Source organism: Anguilla rostrata, chromosome 9, assembly GCF_018555375.3.
Source record: "Anguilla rostrata isolate EN2019 chromosome 9, ASM1855537v3, whole genome shotgun sequence".
NCBI lineage: Eukaryota > Metazoa > Chordata > Actinopteri > Anguilliformes > Anguillidae > Anguilla > Anguilla rostrata.
The window spans coordinates 32,653,736-32,673,170 of record NC_057941.1 but is presented as its reverse complement, the minus strand read 5'-3'; the positions used below and the strand labels follow the sequence as shown (position 1 = coordinate 32,673,170).

Here is a 19,435-nt window from a genome sequence, read left to right as displayed (position 1 = left end):
AATTAAATTCCTTTTAAATTCATACATAACAATGTAAATGCGTATTACACTACACTCACTAACATACCCGTTTAATTTGTGAAGCATCACACAGATATTGCCTATATTGAATATTCCATTTTCAGCCAAGGCAGTTCATTTTGAGAGTGAGACTCGGTAATGTTTTTTTTAAATTTAGAGTGACCTGAAATTATTTTGGTCAACTCTGCCTAGACAGTATATAAATAATTAAGAATACAAAAGTAAGGCTAACAGGCATTGATTGCTAAGATGTTCTAAAATAGGCTGAATATAGGCTTATAAGTTAGTTTAAGTTAAATTAAGCTTTTTTTCTATTTAAAACTGATGAACTTATAGTGCTGCATAAATATCATAGCTGTGTCCCCAAAGTGTTCATAACTAGTCACAACAGTATCTTACTGCTTCTAAATAATAATGTGACACTGTCATAATGCATGGGGTAATAAAGCTAATGACATACATTGGCGTAATAGCTTATGTCATAAAGTAAACTATGCTAACTAGTGAGAAAGTACCTTATACCGCCTTTCATGCGCCATGTTTATGACACTGATATAACACGTCATACCGCATGTAATATAAGCAAACGGCATTTTCCTCATTACCGAGGCGAAAATGTGACTTGACTTGACAAGAACACGTAAAATCAAAGAATAATTTTATTATTGGCTCATTATATTGGGGATCAAAACTTTAATAAAAAAAAACATTACAAAACACCAGAACAATTATCACTAGAGCTGCAGCCAGGTACTTTGGGCACAATGAAATGGGCTCACATTGTGCCCAAACCCCAGGCCACCCCGTCCCAGCGTACAATTAGAGGGCAGTTTTTTAACGGCCCCTGTCAGTCAGGGCCTGGGAATTGTGAATGGGAATTACAGAGATAGAGATACAAAACTGTAATCTGAAGGAATATTGGCATATTTTATCAGCATAATTACACAGTATCCTAAACAGTTTTTAGGATAATGCTCATTCAGAATACATACAGTAGATTACTGTGTTTGCAACCCCACATTCCTGTATGAACACTCTGTCCAGACAACAAAGTGAAGGTCATTCTTCAAGTGTAGTCACAGACCATCCACATACGCACACAGCTTTTGAGAGCTTCGCCCCCCATCACTCACACATATCCTGGATCCAAGCCCTTCCTCCAAGCCTCACACACACTGCACACATGCACACACATAACACACACACACGCACACACACACACACACACAGCCTGTGAATGTTTCCCCGCTTGCCCTCATACGTAGACGTCCTCAATCACCGGCTCCACCGTGTGTTCATCCCCATCCTCATTAAGCCTGGGCAGAGTTGGGTTGCAGTTGACTGTCAGGGAGCACAAACAGTATTAAGAGTGAGAAGAGGAGGGAGAGAATGTCAACAAGTCAGATTTTTCATTTTAATCAATGCTAAATGTAACATTGTAATAATTAATATAATATTTAGAGTCAGCCTTTAAGATAACCCAAAAGTCATGAGCACATGATAATAATAATAATAATAATAATAATAATAATAATAATAATAATAATAATAATAAATATGCTAACCTCAAGTATTTGGAAATTTATTGGGAAAAACTATTTTTGTGGGGAAAACTAGAATTCAATTTCAACATAATTTGTGTCAGATAATACATTTCTTTGGACAGCAGTCATGTTAAAAGCAGGATGACATCAACTAGTCAAGGATGAAACTATTGACTTGCTAGGTAGTACATTAACCCTCACATATTAATTTATATGATGATGATAATGGTACAATTGGTGATTCCAAATTGGGAATCATTGCATGAATCATATAGAATTAATTACCACTGTCATGATCTGCAGGAGGGGTTGCTTTCTTGTGCATTGCAATATAGCAATGTTCCGCATCTGAAAGTGAACACAGATTAAACACTGCTCACACTGTCCAGCCAACCAACAAGAGGACATTTGCTTTGGTCGTAGATCATGGCAACACACAAACACACATACACCATCAATACATGCAGCATACCTGTTCACACACTCACAAACATGCACACTCACTTCCCTATTACAGACCAACGTATAGTCATGTGCACACACACACACACACATGCATGCATGCTCACACACACACACACACACACACACACATGCTCACTGATTCCCTCACTTTAAACAAGTTTCAGACTTACAGCTTTATACTGGCATGCACAAACTCGAGTTCCCCAAAAATAAACACACATACTCTCACTGACTGACCACCTTACGATGACAAAGATAGACACGCACACGCACACACACACGTACACTCATTTCACCAAGTGATCACTATTCTTACATGCTCACACACGAACTGACAAGTCATAGCATCACACACAGTTTATATCTGACTTCCATTACATTAATTATGCTGTATCCCCACCATGTAACCACACATTTATCTGTAAGATCATACATTTCTTTGGACAGCAGGCATGGTATGAGCAGGGTCACATCATCCAGCCAAGGCCTATTATGAAACGTGCAAGTTGTACTTCATCCCTCACATATTAATTTGTATGATGATGATGATGATGGCACAGTTGATGATTCTGAAATGCCCCCCCCCCCCAAAAAAAAAAAAAAAAAAAAACAACAACAAAAAAAAAACATTTTTAAAAAATGCATAAATCATGCAGACGTCATTACCATTGTCGTGTTTGGGAGGAGCTGTTTTCTTCTGCATGGCAACATAGCAATTTTCTGCATCTGAAAGTAACCATAGATTAAACACTGCTCACACTGTCCAGCCAACCAACAAGAGGACATTTGCAGTTACATTTGCACACACATGCACGCACACACACACACACACACACACATGCTCACTGATTCCCTCACTTTAAACAAGTTTCAGACTTACAGCTTTATACTGGCATGCACAAACTCGAGTTCCCCAAAAATAAACACACATACTCTCACTGACGGACCACTTTATGATGACAAAGATAGACATGCACACGCACACACACACGTACACTCATTTCTCAGCAAGTGTACACTATTCTTACATGCTCACACATGAACTGACAAGTCATAGCATCACACACAGTTTATATCTGACTTCCATTACATTAATTATGCTGTATCCCTACCATGTAACCACACATTTATCTGTAAGATCATACATTTCTTTGGACAGCAGGCATGGTATGAGCAGGGTCACATCATCCAGCCAAGGCCTATTTTGAAACGTGCAAGTTGTACTTCATCCCTCACATATTAATTTGTATGATGATGATGATGATGGCAGAGTTGATGATTCTGAAATGCCCCCCCCCCCCCAAAAAAAAAAAAAAAAAAAAAACAAAAAAAAAAAAAAACATTTTTAAAAAATGCATAAATCATCCAGAAGTCATTACCATTGTCGTGTTTGGGAGGAGCTGTTTTCTTCTGCATGGCAACATAGCAATTTTCTGCATCTGAAAGTAACCATAGATTAAACACTGCTCACACTGTCCAGCCAACCAACAAGAGGACATTTGCAGTTACATTTGCACACACATGCACGCACACACACACACACACACTCACTGATTCCCTCACTTTAAACAAGTTTCAGACTTACAGCTTTATACTGGCATGCACAAACTCAAGTTCCCCAAAAATAAACACACATACTCTCACTGACTGACCACTTTACGATGACAAAGATAGACACGCACACGTACACTCATTTCAGCAAGTGAACACTATTCTTACATGCTCACACACGAACTGACAAGTCATAGCATCACACACAGTTTATATCTGACTTCCATTACATTAATTATGCTGTATCCCTACCATGTAACCACACATGTATCTGTAAGATCATACATTTCTTTGGACAGCAGGCATGGTATGAGCAGGATCACATCATCCAGCCAAGACCTATTTTGAAACGTGCAAGTTGTACTTCATCCCTCACATATTAATTTGTATGATGATGATGATGGCACAGTTGATGATTCTGAAATGCCCCCCCCCCCCCCAAAAAAAAAAAAAAAAAAAAAAAAAAACAACAACAAAAAAAAAACATTTTTAAAAAATGCATAAATCATGCAGACGTCATTACCATTGTCATGTTTGGGAGGAGCTGTTTTCTTCTGCATGGCAACATAGCAATGTTCTGCATCTGAAAGTGAACACAGATTAAACACTGCTCACACTGTCCAGCCAACCAACAAGAGGACATTTGCAGTTACATTTGCACACACATGCACGCACACACACACACACGCGCTCACTGATTCCCTCACTTTAAACAAGTTTCAGTCTTACAGCTTTATACTGGCATGCACAAACTCAAGTTCCCCAAAAATAAACACACATACTCTCACTTACGGAACACTTTATGACGATAAAGATAGACATGCACACGCACACACACACGTACAGTCATTTCAGCAAGTGTACACTATTCTTACATGCTCACACATGAACTGACAAGTCATAGCATCACACACAGCTTATATCTGACTTCCATTACATTAATTATGCTGTATCCCCACCATGTAACCACACATTTATCTGTAAGATCATACATTTCTTTGGACAGCGGTCATGGTATGAGCAGGATCACATCATCCAGCCAAGGCCTATTTTGAAATGTGCTAGTTGTACATTATCCCTCACATATTATTTTATATGATGATGATGACGATGGCACAGTTGATGATTCTGAAATGCCCCCCCCCCCCCAAACAAAAAAACAACAACAAAAACAACAAAACATTTAAAAAAAATGCATAAATCATGCAGACGTCATTACCATTGTCGTGTTTGGGAGGAGCTGTTTTCTTCTGCATGGCAACATAGCAATGTTCTTCATCTGAAAGTGAACACAGATTAAACACTGCTCACACTGTCCAGCCAACCAACAAGAGGACATTTGCTTTGGTCGTAGATCGTGGCAACACACAAACGCACATACACCATCAATACATGCAGCATACCTGTTCACACACTCACGAACATGCACACTCACTTCCCTATTACAGACCAACGTATAGTCATGTGCACACACACACACACACACATGCATGCATGCGCACACACACACACACACACACACACACACATGCTCACTGATTCCCTCACTTTAAACAAGTTTCAGACTTACAGCTTTATACTGGCATGCACAAACTCAAGTTCCCCAAAAATAAACACACATACTCTCACTGACGGACCACCTTACGATGACAAAGATAGACATGCACACGCACACACACACGTACACTCATTTCAGCAAGTGATCACTATTCTTACATGCTCACACATGAACTGACAAGTCATAGCATCACACACAGTTTATATCTGACTTCCATTACATTAATTATGCTGTATCCCCACCATGTAACCACACATGTATCTGTAAGATCATACATTTCTTTGGACAGCAGGCATGGTATGAGCAGGGTCACATCATCCAGCCAAGGCCTATTTTGAAACGTGCAAGTTGTACTTCATCCCTCACATATTAATTTGTATGATGATGATGATGGCACAGTTGATGATTTTGAAATGCCCCCCCCCACCAAAAAAAAAAAACAAAAAAAAAAAAACAACAACAACAAAAAAAACATTTAAAAAAAATGCATAAATCATCCAGAAGTCATTACCATTCTCGTGTTTCGGAGGAGCTGTTTTCTTTTGCATGGCAACATAGCAATTTTCTGCATCTGAAAGTGAACACAGATTAAACACTGCTCACACTGTCCAGCCAACCAACAAGAGGACTGTAGATCATGGTGACACACATACATACCCCATCAATACATGCAGCATACATGTTCACACACTCACGAACATGTACACTCACTTCAGTTACATACAGTCATGTGCACGAGTTCACACACGCACACACACACACAGACACACACATTTCAGACTGACAACTCTATACTGACATGCATAAACTCACGCTCCCCCCAAAAATAAAAACATTTTTATATTAAAATGTACATGCACACACACACACACACACACACACACACACACATATGCTTGTTTCACTATGAGTGAACACTATACGGACACGGTCGTATACAAATAGGCAAGTCATGGCACTGCACACATTTTACCTATCACTTAATTCCATTAATTTATTCCCACTTCATATCTACCATGTCCCCATGTGTTTATCTGCATTAGCTGTGGCAGATTTCTCCATCTCCTCTGGTACATTCCCTCACCATATACAAGTGCCATCTGCAAAAGGCAGTGCATTTGAAATTGCAATATGAAATTCAACCTGTGTGCATACATTTGCTCTCACCTTTCCTGGGTACATTTGTGTCTTTTTTCTTCAGCATCGCTGCGGCTAAGGCCAGTGTTGGAAGTAAAAGGAACAGTCCCAGGGCCGCTAATGAGAAGATGTGAGCTGTTGGAGTTAAATAGCGTAAGGTCAGCCCAAATCACAGGTAATTGTATGTGTGTGCACGTGTGAGTGTGTGTGTGTGTGTGTGTGTGTGTGTCTGTGTGTACGAGTTTAAACTGAATTAATCACTAAATGCGCAACAGGTGCATTTGTAGGACTGCTTCTCTCCCATAAGCATTCAAAATATGATTTTACCCACTTAAATTCAGAACTCAAAGAGGAAGTACTTTTACGGTTAGCCCGATGCCATCATCAGGGCGACACTCACCCCTACAGGCCATGCTTACGGGCAGGCTGAAATTTTGGCTGACCCTGTTGCTCGCCACACAGACCAGGTACCCGGGGGTTTGCCGCCGCAGGTAGAGGATGCGGCGGTTGGCCGTAGCGCTGTCGAGGGTGTGATTGGACCAAGCTGAATGCACGATCCAGTGAACTGTCACCTCATTCCCGTGCTGCACCGAGCAGATCAGCTTGACCCTGCCATCGACCGTACAGGAAGTGTGTACCACAGGCACGGAGACATCATCTAGGGCCATTAGAGGTTTGCATTTAAATGTTATTGTAGTGGATGCTTTTGTCCAACATAGCTTACAAAGCCATCACGACAAACCAAAATAAATAAATAAATTAATAAATACACTAAGGTTGCTATGGCACCAAACACACATCATTACAGTATTATTGGATACTGCAACACTGTCATATTAACACCTTGCCTCCAGAAAGAAGTTCAAATATGTTTAACAAAATTTCACAAAAGACAACCAAGAGCCACTATGACTGATCCTCTGTAGTCTGACAGTTCAACCAAAAACTGCTATGACTATGTATTTAAGATCATATTTTTAGGTCAATGTGAGGGTTACATTCATTAAATACATTTTTGTTTGGATTTAGGTACAATATAGAGGAGCCAAAAAGGTACACATTTCTGTTTAACTTACCCAGACATTTGCTATTGTCACAATTTTGAAGAACATTGACATATTTGTTTGAAGCATTGCATTGTAATAGGGAACTATTCTTTTTCTTTTAAATGTGTGAAAATTAACTTTTACCTTGAATGCTGAGCTTGATTGATTTTGTAGCTGTATTTTCTCCATTTCCGTCAAATAATTCCAACATATAAATTGCAGTATCATTCTTATTTGCACTGTCGATTCTCAAAGAACCATTGGGAAAAATCTTGTATCGGCTTCCACATTGCAAATTTCCATCTTTTAATTTTCCCACAATTTTGTATGGAGTTTTCCATTTCACTTCATGCACATTTCCTGGTAGCTTTGATGGGTGTAGAAAAACTGGATTTCCAACTTTTCCAACAACTGTCTCTGTGTCACCTGCATTAACTACAGAAAAAAACGGGATATATTATTTATAAAATTCTTTAAGACCAGCTGTTGCCATATTCATGTTAACACATTCAATTTTTAGTGAGATCCTTTCTCGCCAAAAAAATAAAATAAAATAAATAAATAAATAATACGTGTTTAAAAGTGAAAAGTAAAAGTAAAAGTAAAAGTTTAAAACTTACTTTCCCCAATGCAAATGAAAAGAAGCGTAATCCACAGTGCAACTTTCCTACGGGACGAAAAAATCCCAGGAACACAGCCAGCGAACATGCTTTGTAGATCTGCAATATTTAAGTCGTGGCTATTGGGCGCAGTTAACGCGTCATGCTTCTGTACATCTCGCAATGCTGCCTGTTGAGCCGTAAGTATTACTGTCCAATGCATTTGGTAAGCCTTACTGTCACTACACCGTGTTTCCTGTTTTCAGTCTAAATGACGTTGAGGTAATGTAGGGAAGGCTAAAACAAGCCACCTATTGTGCAATCATTTATTTCGTTTATTTGAAGGTTTGTTCGTTTATTTAGAATTGAGCCAAAATAAGAAATATGAACTATCTATTCTTTTTTTAGTTTGGATTGCGGTTTACATAATTTAGATTATGATATGTAAGAGAAAATATGTCTGGAGACTTATATATTTTAGAAATCTCCAAACATATAGTCTTTTTTGCAATCTTATTATTATTATTATTATTATTATTATTATACCCTATTATTATTAATTACCCAAGCTCCTGGCCAAAGACAGTTTAACAGTTCGTACAGTACATGCGGTTGTTTACCTCTGCGCAGATATCAGAAAGGAGATGTAAAACTTCTGGCTTGTGTCTCCGGCTCTGGACTTGAATGAAAAAAGGAAGAGGCTTTTTTTAAATGAAAAGTAATGTGAGCCAAACAGCATCCCTTTGATCTGTTTCATTTTTATTTCCTCATTAGGAGGAGGTTGTGAAGCTAAAGGAATATAAGCCAATGTTAGAATTTCTTCTACATTTAACAGATAAATTTCACAAAAATGGCAAGATTAAAAAAAAAAATTCCATGATAATATGCACTTTCAACATTTTCCTTGGAATTCCTCACAAATCCAGCCTTGGAATTCCTCTGGGGTGATGTCATCACAGGGTAAGGGTCAATGGTCTGAACAAGTGAGTCACAAACATCAGCATAAGGGTCATAAGCTTTCCATCGCCACGCTGAAAAATAATTCTTAACTAGCTTTGAGGAATGGTGATTATAGAGGGAGATACTCCATTGATATCCGTGGGTGGACATTGAATCGCTCCTAAACTACTGCACCATGGCAGAGCCTCACAAGGTCCCATGTGACCATGAACTTGGGCAACTGTTGCCTTCCATCTTCGAAGCCAAGCCCATCAAAAAACACTAAGAGTAAATCTGAATTACAGGCCCAGATCTCTCCATTGTGCTGTATAACACCATTTTGGGCCTTGATAGCTGAATACATTGTGATTTCATTGTACATTTCACTGGCACTTTACTCACTGTCTGTTATATTGCAAATTCCCTAATTGCCGTTTCCACCCTCTTCCCCACGCTGCCGGCAGGGCTCTTGCCCCAACCCTCGAGAGTGCTTTGAGAGTCATCTGGTCTCTCCCACCTCTGCGGTCCAGCCCCTCCTTCGTCATTGCTTCCACCCTGCCCACATCTGCCGCCACCTGCTGTTCCCCATCACCGCCACCCGGCCCCACCCATCATCTGAGCCACATCACATATCATATCTTGTGCATAAACTGGCTGACATGCTGGTCACCCGTCGGCACCCTGAGCCGACCAGAGGAGGATGGGTTTCCCCCTTGAGCCTGGTTCCTTCCAAGGTTTCTCCCCATCTGCCACAGGGAGTTTTTCCTTGCCACTGTTGCCTTAGGCTTGCTCCTGTGGGGGTTTAGGCTAGGGTTGTCTGTAAAGCGTATTGTGACAACTGTTGTAAAATACGCTATATAAATAAAATTTGATTGATTGATTGATTGATTGATTTCCCCATCTCATTGTCTTCGGGACTTCAGCTGTAACTCTCTGTCCAATCATATTTCGAACTGGTCTTTTCTTCTCCCATCAGTACTGTACTGTACTAGACAGTAGCACATAGAGCAGACTATAGAGATAGACTGGTTCACACAGCAGTTATTTCACTCCAGGTGCTTTCAAAAAGAACCATATATGCCATTGAATACCATCAATGTTTTGCTAACATTGATTTGAGGAAAGCCATATCTGTCACTGTCAGAAAACATTAGCAGATGAGGAACTGAAAATTAACAATGGCTGGGGGTAGCAGGGTGGCTCACTCTGTTAAGGCACTGTTCTAGGGCACCAATGGATTCTATGGTCAGGAAATGGATCCCGACCGTGTCAATGCCAACTCTGGCAAGTACCTCTGCAGGGTTATTAACTGCCAGTTGCATCTCCTAGGGTTAGGGAGGGTTCTGTTGGCCAGGACCAGGGACAGCCCGACCCAATAAACAAAGTAAACATTTGTTTAGGGCCCCGCGATTGGTTCGGGGTCCCCTCCCTCCAAAATATATATAAATATATATATATATATATTTAATAAATAATTGTGTTCCCTAAGACAATGGCTTTTTCATTAATCTAAATATATTTCTATTGGTGCCAAATCTTGCTGGCTGGGGCTTGGGGGGTGGTTTTCGACCGAAACAGAGGGCCCCATATAGACTTTTTGTTTTGGGCCCCCAAAAACCTTGGGCCGGCCCTGGCCCGGACAGGCAACACATCACTCTCCAGTGACCGCTGCTGGACAGCCAGGCATCAGTGGTTTGCTTGCTAAAAGCCGTGCATGAAATGGCTTCTTCTGACTCATGTCTGTACAGAGTTTTGGCTTGTGAGCTGTGGTTATGAAAAAAACGAGCAGCAGGTGACACTGCATGCTTCAGAGGAGTGTGAAAGCTTTCACCTGCATTCACACCCATTGCATGCAGATGTTGCAGCATGACATTGTACATTCCAAACCTGGGAGAAAAAATGGAGGGGGGGGTTAATAAATAATGTCTAATATCGAGGTCAAGGTCATAAAGGACAGAGGTAGAGTTACCAATGGCCACGCCCCCTCTGAGACAGAGAAATGGAGTTCCCCAACATCCTTCCTCCCCACCCCCAGTCTGCCTGGCTCGCCCTGCTTCAGTGCAGAACTGCATTGCTCCTAGTGAAGTGTGACTCATCCAAACCACATCTTCCTCTGCAGTCAAACGGAAACCGTCCGATTTGTGCGCCCGAAAAACTGCCACAAGTCTCTTGGATCAAAAGACTTAGGCCACGGCTGAGGCCTAAGTAAAACGTTTTGAAATACAATTACTGTGATTGTATGTCAAGACATTTTACTATCTAAACTGCCGTTCATCTGAATGACATGCATTAATTCATGGGTATTTGTTGATATTAGTATCAGATCTGATGTTTACATTTATAGTATTTAGGTAAATTATAAGGAAGCATTGCTATTGTATAATCCGTTCGTGTTAATGAGCCTTGGAAAAAGAGATTGTTGTATAAAAAATGTAACTTTTTTATTTACAGTATAAAGTTTGGTGAACAAAAATAACATTTCAGGTAATTGAGCAATGTTATAATTTTACTGAACAAAATTATCATAACTATAATAACTGCAATAAATGTACTTGTATAGCATTTCAAAGGGGGAAAAATGCAATAAATGTACTTGTATAGCATTTCAAAGGGGGAAAAAAAGCAATTATAATCATTACAGATTTGCAGAAAATAGAACAATCTATCAAGCAATGTGACTGTCTTTACACCCTCTGGTCCTACAAAAGAATATGTGTGTGTGTGTGTGTGTGTGTCCGTGAATATTATCAGTATATTCCATTTCAATAAAGGACAATATACACAAATTGTACTAAATTATACATGTTGTATACATTTTACTAAAATATACAGTACATGATAGTTGTACATCTATACTATATCTTTTTCAGCTTATGTTGTAAGTACCTTTTAAAAATAGTAGGTCACACAGTTCATTAAAAGAAGCAAAACAAACCAACAGGCTGTGCTATTTGTGTGTTCCACCCTTTGATTGTCACATGCTATTTTTCACACCTTTTGATTGCTTCATCCAGTCTATGGCATCTGCTCTGTGATTGGCTGATTTTGTTTGTTTTGAACTCTGGCATACACAACATCCTCTTGGCCGTGGGCTCTCCCCCGCGTGTGGTCAAGCGTCCCAGGAGCTGTAATTTTTTCATAAATGGTTGTTGTTGTTTCTTGCTCCTTCTCCTTCCCTCTCCCCACCTTTACCCTGCTGCGGCATACAATCTCAGTGTAGACCAGTTCTTGGGTGTGGTTATCACCTGTGGATACGGAGACAGGGAGAGTTATTTGCTACAGAGATGCTTTTTAGACATAGACCTTATTATCATCATCATCAGGGACGCCACACAAACCTTCACCTGTAATCCCAGTTCTGTTTCTTTTTCGGTTGAGACAGTACATTCCTGATGCCAGTACAAAAACCATGATGACTGCACAGATGGCTAGAGACAGAAATATAATTCTCTCTGTGAAGAAATAAAGAGAAACATAAACTTTGTATATAAAAAAGAATATATTAAAGAATGAGAAAAAGAACAAGAATGAGAATTAAGGAGCCACATCACTGCCCTCGGTCTTGTTCAGGACTGAATATGGCACAGTGCTGTTAGAAGCTAAGAAGAGGAATAAGAAAACTGTCTCGCTAAGTGAGAGCAGTTAAAGGAGACATACTGATCATTTTTGTCCTCATAAAAACAAATCATTGGCAGTAGCTTGGCAACTATTCAAATTGCTCTAGTATCTTACCACTTATCACTCCTGTAGAGGTATCTTGGTTTATTTCTTCCCAGTCACAGACTGCAGATACAGGCTCGCTCCCGCCAACAGAGAATAAAACCTCTTTGATGTTCAAGAGAGGCTGAAAAACTTCACCAGTTTTCACACTGACTTTAACCTCCGTCCCGTTTGCCAAAGTGCAGGTTCGAGCTGTCGTGGGCAAAAACACAGGTACACGGGTTTACCACGTAGATTTTTTCCCCCTTGTAAAACAGACACCAGAACCATGAAACTGAATGCTAAGTGCCTTTTCCCTCCCCAAGTTGGGTTTTGCCAGTCGTACCTTTTGATTCGTTGCTGTGCCGCATGACAGTTTCGCACCTTTGCATTTTTAAAGTCATCTCAGTGGTTCAGATTTTAAAATATTGTGTGTACTCAGTACAGCAGAACAATTTTTACAGTTCCCCACAACCCCCTTTTGACTGTGAGCGTATGTCCTTCAAACTGTCAGCGGTCCTGTTATCCAGTGTTCTGTGATAATTTTAATCTCCAGTGCTCTTTATTAAATAATACTAAACCTCAGTACCCTAGAGTATATTTCCATATTTCCATTTCCAGTATTACATATTTCAGTACTTAGCTATGTCTAAAAAAGGCACCCAATCTTATCCAAAAACGGCTGGTGTTGGTGCAGGTTTTTGTTTTAAACCAGCCCTAAGAGACTTGTTTCTACTTATCATTGTCGTGATTGAAGACCATGCTCAGTTAATTAGTTGAATCAAGTGTTGCAGTGCTGGGCTAAAACAAAAATCTGCATCCACACCAGTCCTTTCAGGATAAGACTGGACACCCCTGGTAATAATAATAATAATAATAATAATAATAATAATAATAATAATAATAATATTATATAAAATAATAAACTTTATTTATATAGCACCTTTCATATCATAAAATGCAGCTAAAAGTGCTTTACAAGACAAACCAACAACAGAAATCAGTACCACAGGTATTAAGATAAGATAAAAATAAAATAAAAAAATAAAATAAAATAAGAAATAAAATGAATGATAAAAGCAGAAATGACATAAATTAAAAATAAAAAATAAATAATAATAATAATAATAATAACAATAATAAACTTAATAAAATAAAAGTAATAAAATAAATTGATGATGATAAAAACAATCCTAAGATATAAAAAAGCATAACACAAGTATAAGAAATATAAAATAGGTTTAAGAAATATAAAATAAATGTAAAATAATAACAATGGTGTTAAAATAAAAAGGTGAAATTAATTGAAAGCAAGATCATAAAAATGCGGTTTGAGCTGTTTCTTAAAACTATCAACAGAGGTTGCCTGTCTTATTTGTAATGGGAGTTTGTTCCAAACCTTTGGTGCATAAGAACAGAAAGGGCATTGAGCAAGTCAGCACTAGACGATCTCAGGGGCGGTTTTAGTGATTTGGAGGCCCCAGGCAAAGACCGATGTGAGGCCCTTCTCCATTTTGCTCAACGCAATCATAGCTAGTAAACAAAATCCATTTGGAGGCAGCTCTTTTCAGTTAACAAAGCCACAGAACTAAAGGACAGACCCAAATGAGAATTCTAACCGAAGAACTTCAAATGACCTTCAGTCAGTTAGAAGAAGACAATATGGCAAGAAAAAGATTATAAGTATATAATCTTTAATTCTTTCGAGACGAAAGTATAGTATGTGCTTTTTGATAAAGCATTTGAACATCCACTATTCTCAAGGGGTAAAAGTTCTGGTCCGAGCGGATGTCTGGTTTGTGGTGGGCTGCTGCTGTCTGTCTGTGTCGCCTCTGACACTTTCCTCCCACACTGTAGCTGGTTCACCGCAACCAGCAGAGGCAGTAACGCTAGAAGTTGTAGTAGACGTATGGCAAGCCGTTTTAGCTTTAATTAATTTCTAGAGGATATCGCAAATTCAAATTCTAACTAGTTAGAATGCAAATTGTTGATATCAGAAATTCAATTGTAACTAGTTAAAATGCTTATTATTGATATCGGAAATTACAGTTTAACTAGTTCAAATGCCAATTCTTGATATCGGAAATTCTGTTTTAACTAGTCAGATTTAAAATGTTTTTCTCATTCATTTCAGTGGGAGTTGGAATTTTACCTAGTTAAAATGCCAATTTCTGATATCAGAAAAGCAATTAGTTTTTTAGGTAATCCATTGAAGAGTGCATTGCAATAATCTAGACGAGAGAATACAAAGGCATGGGTCAACTTTTTAGCATCTTCCAGTGAGAGGTAGGGCCTAACTCTCGCAATATTTATTAAATGAAAAAAGGCAATCTTGTTAAAATTGTTGAAATGTGATTTAAAATCCAACTCAGAGTCAAGAATAACACCCAAGTTTGGTGTAGTATGACATTCTCAGTATCCAGCATTCTTTTAGTCAAAGCCATTTTCTGCAAAACATAATTTCAATACATTACAGTATTACAGGGCACTATGGCATACTATCAGAAACCAGAAATCAAAATATAATCATCCCATAAGCATCCCAGGTCAGTGTGTGGAATTTATGAATCTTATTGGGTGAATTTATCGATTACAAACTGCCTCATTGGTTTCACATGTCCAATAGCAAATGGGCTCAGCTATTCTGTTAGATTTTATAAAGTAAATAGAATGATGTATATTTATATAGTATTAATTTTAAATCAGGATTTTTGGTATTCCGGGTTTAAAAAAAAGTTCCCAAAACCTTTAAAATGCAACTGAAAACAATAAACATGATTTGAGTAAAAAAATTGCTTAAATACATTTTTTCACATTTGACTGACACATAAGGTATATCACAGGCACAAGCACTCTCTGTTGGTAACGGGGAATCTTAACATAAGTTAAATGGGGGACGAAGGCTCAGTCCAGTGGTGAATACCAAGGTTACACGCCTTTTAGAAATGTGGGGCGAAGAGTCAACACAGGCCAAAATACTGGGGATGTCTGTTGGGAACCTAAGATGCTTCAAAAAGCAACAGCTTGAATTATAACTTTTGTCTTGTAGATGGCGATATGGCCGTGGTTGTTCACTTTTGTATCGGTAACCAAACCCTTGTGTACAAACGTGGGTTGTTTCAAAAGTAAACTGTGAGGGCACAGTATCGGATATGGGTCACTTTTTAAAGTAGATGCAAACAGGCTGTCAAAAAAAAATTGGATATAGGCAAAAAATCAGAACTGGGCATTGAGACCTGCGGTGTTAACATAGCCAATGACACCCCAAAAACCATATCCCTAAGCCCCAGTGTCCTACCTGGGCAGGCAAACCGTCGAACCGTTGTATAGTTGTGGCTGACATGATTCCTGACAGAACAAGTGATGTTTTCGGGCACGTTCTTCTTCAGAATGACAGTGTCCTTCTCATCTTTCAGGTAGGCCACACCTCCATCCAGTGGCTTGTGTCCCAGAGTCCAGTTGTACTCAGTGACATCACCATCTGAAGAACAGGACACCCTGACTTCTCCATGAGGTAAGCAGAGCTGGGATATGACCGGCTTAGACAGGGGGGCTGCGGGAGAGGTGAGGAAAACATAAATATGAGGGTCTTCCGAAACTCAAATTCATTCAATACAGCAGTGGTTCTCAAACTCGGTCCTGGAGTACCTCTGTGTATTCGGGTTTGCGTTCCAACCACAATTGCAATCCCAGAATTTTAACAAGTTGCTCATTTTTCTTAATTGGTTGTATTTCATTTTTTTAGTGGGATTATTTAGCCTCTTAAACCACATTATGTCTGAAATAGCTATGCATGCCATGAAGAATTAAATTCTCATGTTTACGTTGTGCTATATTTCAAACAATTGCCTAAAATTAGATTAAAGGTTTTTAACTGGTCAAATTAAAGACTGAGGTTCCTAAAGTAGGCAGTAGGCCTGTACTTTGTAAGAAGTAGAACTTTTTGAGCAAAAGGAAGCAATGAGAACAACTGAAGAACAAAAAGACGCGGTGTTGTGTGTTCGTACGGTGCAGTGTGCGACGGCCTCCAGGGAGAACTTTTGGAAAACTTCTTTCTTGTTCTCCGACCTCCCCCTCTCAGCTATTGGTCCAAATATCAAATGGCTGGTTACATGACGGAAAGTATGGAGAGTCAACGCCAATCTCTCTTCTGTAGAGATGGGAATTCTGTGAGTTCCCGCATGTTTGATGAATGGTGCTACTCGTTTCAGCAAGTCATCAAAGTGCCTAGCATTCGGAAATAAGAGAAAGTGGACCCCTCCTCTAAACTCTGCATTTCCCGAATGTACAGACAAAACTCTCCATTCTCCATCCTACTCTGATTTAGAGGGCGAACGTACCATCTCCTTCGCCTTTTTAGCTTCTTTTACATAGCTAGATAAAATAAAGCCACTTTAAACACTTTAAACATTTCGTTTTGTGTTGTGATCTTGCGTAGCCCTTCTCTTTATACATCCATGGCGTAGCTGCAAGACGGAGGTCTGGGCGAGATTCCAGCCCTGCTTAGCTGCCTCGTAATTATTCATAATTATTCACACCCCAGCGGCGTGGAGTGACCTTAAACGGTGCGGTGTTCTTACTGAGTATACCGACAACAGTGTTCGTGGACATGTTTGCCGGTGGTTCTCAATTCTGAAGTTCTTTCTTCTTACTGAGTATACTGCCAGCTTAACTGGTGAAAGTGGACACCTGACCACTAAAAAGAACCACCTGGAAAACAATTAAAAAATTCTAAGTCAAAGCAAATATTAACGTGCCAAACCTGCACTGTGCTAATAAGTTCAGGAAAAACTTTAAGAAATTAAACATCAACAACCAAATTAGGAACCTATCAATTAACCTCAGTCTTTCATTTGAAAAAAAAAAACCAAAACACACGCGTTTTTATGTAATTGTTTGCAATATAGCTCAATATAGCACAATATTAACATGGAAATTTTAGTGTTCATGGCATAATGGCATATTTCTGGCATAATGTGGTTGAAGAGAGTAAATAATCCCTCTAAAAAAATTAAATGCAGCCAATTGAGAAAAATTAACAGCTTGTTAGGGTGGGAGTGCAATTGTTGTTGGAACGAGAACTAGAATACACAGGGGCCTCCAGGACCAGGAGTTTGAGAACCACTGCAATACACAGATATTCATTTATAAATTCACTGGATTAAGACAGATACACTCAGATAGATTTGCCATTAGTCATTGCCATACTGCAGAGGGGTGCAGAAAATTTTTTTAAATGTATTTTTTTTATTTTGTTACATTAAACATAAAAATATTTAAAAACAAAGTTACGCATGACTTGTACAGTATAAGTATCATGATGAACATAAATTAATATTCACACAGCTAAAGAGAAGTAATAAAAGTTTTTTTTTTGTTAGTTTTTTTTTATTTGCACTATTATTTTATAATTGCTCTTTTAAATTGCCAATCCTTAATTTGGTTTAGCCATGCCAGAGAATGAGTAAGAATATTTCCACATTTAAATTTGCTGTGTTTATATATTTACAATGAATATGATAAAGAAGGGTACCTTGAATGATGAGTTGTATTGTGCTATTCCACTGCGCCCTTCCCTTCGCATTATGAACCTCTATGCTGTATTCCCCAGAATAGTTTTTCGAAGCTCGGTCCAACTTCATTGTCCCATTCTTGAAATACTTTATGTGGTTGTTGCGGTCATAAATATGTATGATCCTGTTTTTATATGTCAGAATTTGCTCGTTTCCTTTTTTCACCCGTATCGCTATATCCTCACTGCCAATGTCCAGATGTAGGAAGACAGATCTCCCCAAAGCTCCATAGCACTGGACAGTGTGGTTGGGTTTGGCTCTGCATGCAGAGACAGTGACTGCAAAAGATCCTGTATAATTAAAGCAAGACAAACCTCAAAATGGTCTGGGGTAGAACATGTTTGAAATCACAAATGAAGAATAAAATAATACGTCGGTCAGTACTATACAATGTAATCACTCTCAGATATCACTCCCAAAAGGACTCCATGTCTATCCTTTGTCCAGTTCATTGTATTATTTATTTATTTAATCCTTATGAGTTTTTTCCATTATTTTCACCAATACAATGACTGTGTTGTAACATGTTAAGCCAAAGGTTCCCAACTCAGGTCTTGGATAACACTGTGTGCATACTGGCTTTCTTTCTTTCCAACCTTACTTCCCATTCCAAGTATAAAGAGCTGTTAATTTTTTAAAAATACTAATTTGTAATGAATAATGAGGGATGGTTTACCCTCACAATGCCACATTATGTCAGAAACATAAAGAATTAATATTCCACAATAATCTCTTAACTTTTAAGCAGTGAGACTAGTTCTCCAGCACGCACAGGGCTGCTCTTGGACCAGTGTTAGGAACAACTGGCTTCAGCACATCACAACATGTTCATTTGACTGGAGAAAATAAGGACGTAACTGATCAGTGAGGTAACCAAAAATCACACATGACCCACAGCACTTCAGATATCCAACAATACACAATATGGACACCATTGATCATGGTAATGATAAACATAAATCTGACTGTAGCCTCACAGACTCAATGGTCAAATGGTTAACCATTAATAGCATACAATAACAGGTGTATATAATCCTGCTCACCTTGTGATGTTGCTGTTAATACCAGTAATGCTCCAACAAAGGCAGACATCTTTTTTTCTCAACAAATAACAGATGTGCCTTAGACAGAAGCAACATCTAGAGAAGACCTGGCAGAACTGTGCTCGGCTATGGAACAGCAGCACAGCTTAATTTGATTGTGGTGGCAGTGAAGAAAGCCAATCACATCAACAGGTTGGGCTTGTTTTTCTAAGATGCAAAAGCACAAACCAAACTTGTAACTGCAATGTGAAAAGTTCCAC

At 38.9% G+C, this 19,435-nt stretch overlaps 2 protein-coding genes across 14 annotated transcripts; both read right to left on the bottom strand.

The window, feature by feature from the left end:
* Positions 1–662: 662 nt before the first annotated feature.
* LOC135263601 (T-cell surface antigen CD2-like) lies at positions 663–8,133 on the bottom strand. Of its 10 annotated transcripts, XM_064351835.1 has the most exons (11): positions 7,943–8,133; positions 7,467–7,757; positions 6,677–6,934; positions 6,307–6,411; positions 5,651–5,710; positions 4,801–4,860; positions 4,105–4,164; positions 3,410–3,469; positions 2,697–2,756; positions 1,851–1,913; positions 663–1,362 (listed from the first exon to the last, which is right to left on the bottom strand). In XM_064351835.1, the coding sequence occupies exons 1-11, from the start codon at positions 8,028–8,030 to the stop codon at positions 1,277–1,279; spliced, it is 1,191 nt and encodes a 396-aa protein (XP_064207905.1). In that variant the 5' UTR covers positions 8,031–8,133; the 3' UTR covers positions 663–1,276. The 10 variants fall into 10 exon arrangements, with proteins under 10 accessions (XP_064207905.1, XP_064207908.1, XP_064207907.1 ...); XM_064351838.1 differs by lacking the exon at positions 1,851–1,913; XM_064351837.1 differs by lacking the exon at positions 4,105–4,164.
* Positions 8,134–11,286: 3,153 nt separating this feature from the next.
* On the bottom strand, positions 11,287–19,351 carry LOC135263600 (uncharacterized). Of its 4 annotated transcripts, none has more exons than XM_064351830.1 (6): positions 19,176–19,350; positions 18,093–18,422; positions 15,858–16,112; positions 12,593–12,772; positions 12,199–12,312; positions 11,287–12,105 (listed from the first exon to the last, which is right to left on the bottom strand). In XM_064351830.1, exons 1-6 carry the CDS (start codon positions 19,222–19,224, stop codon positions 11,876–11,878), a joined length of 1,158 nt encoding a protein of 385 aa, XP_064207900.1. In that variant the 5' UTR covers positions 19,225–19,350; the 3' UTR covers positions 11,287–11,875. The 4 variants fall into 4 exon arrangements, with proteins under 4 accessions (XP_064207900.1, XP_064207901.1, XP_064207902.1 ...); XM_064351831.1 differs by having other exon boundaries at positions 12,205–12,312; positions 19,176–19,349; XM_064351832.1 differs by having other exon boundaries at positions 18,093–18,410; positions 19,176–19,349.
* Between the last annotated feature and the right edge of the window lie 84 nt (positions 19,352–19,435).

Excerpts from the sequence above, each read along its gene's own strand:
- LOC135263601 (XM_064351835.1), bottom strand. The coding sequence starts at position 8,030 with ATGTTCGCTGGCTGTGTTCCTGGGATTTTTTCGTCCCGTAGGAAAGTT. Across the intron at positions 3,470-4,104 it reads TCCTCCCAAACATGACAATG|ATGCAGAAAATTGCTATGTT; the intron begins GTAATGACGTCT and ends GGTTACTTTCAG. Across the intron at positions 1,363-1,850 it reads TCCTGCAGATCATGACAGTG|TCAACTGCAACCCAACTCTG; the intron begins GTAATTAATTCT and ends GCTCCCTGACAG.
- LOC135263600 (XM_064351830.1), bottom strand. The coding sequence starts at position 19,224 with ATGTCTGCCTTTGTTGGAGCATTACTGGTATTAACAGCAACATCACAA. Across the intron at positions 12,773-15,857 it reads TCGACGGTTTGCCTGCCCAG|CTCGAACCTGCACTTTGGCA; the intron begins GTAGGACACTGG and ends TGCCCACGACAG. Across the intron at positions 12,313-12,592 it reads CTCTACAGGAGTGATAAGTG|AGAGAATTATATTTCTGTCT; the intron begins GTAAGATACTAG and ends ATTTCTTCACAG.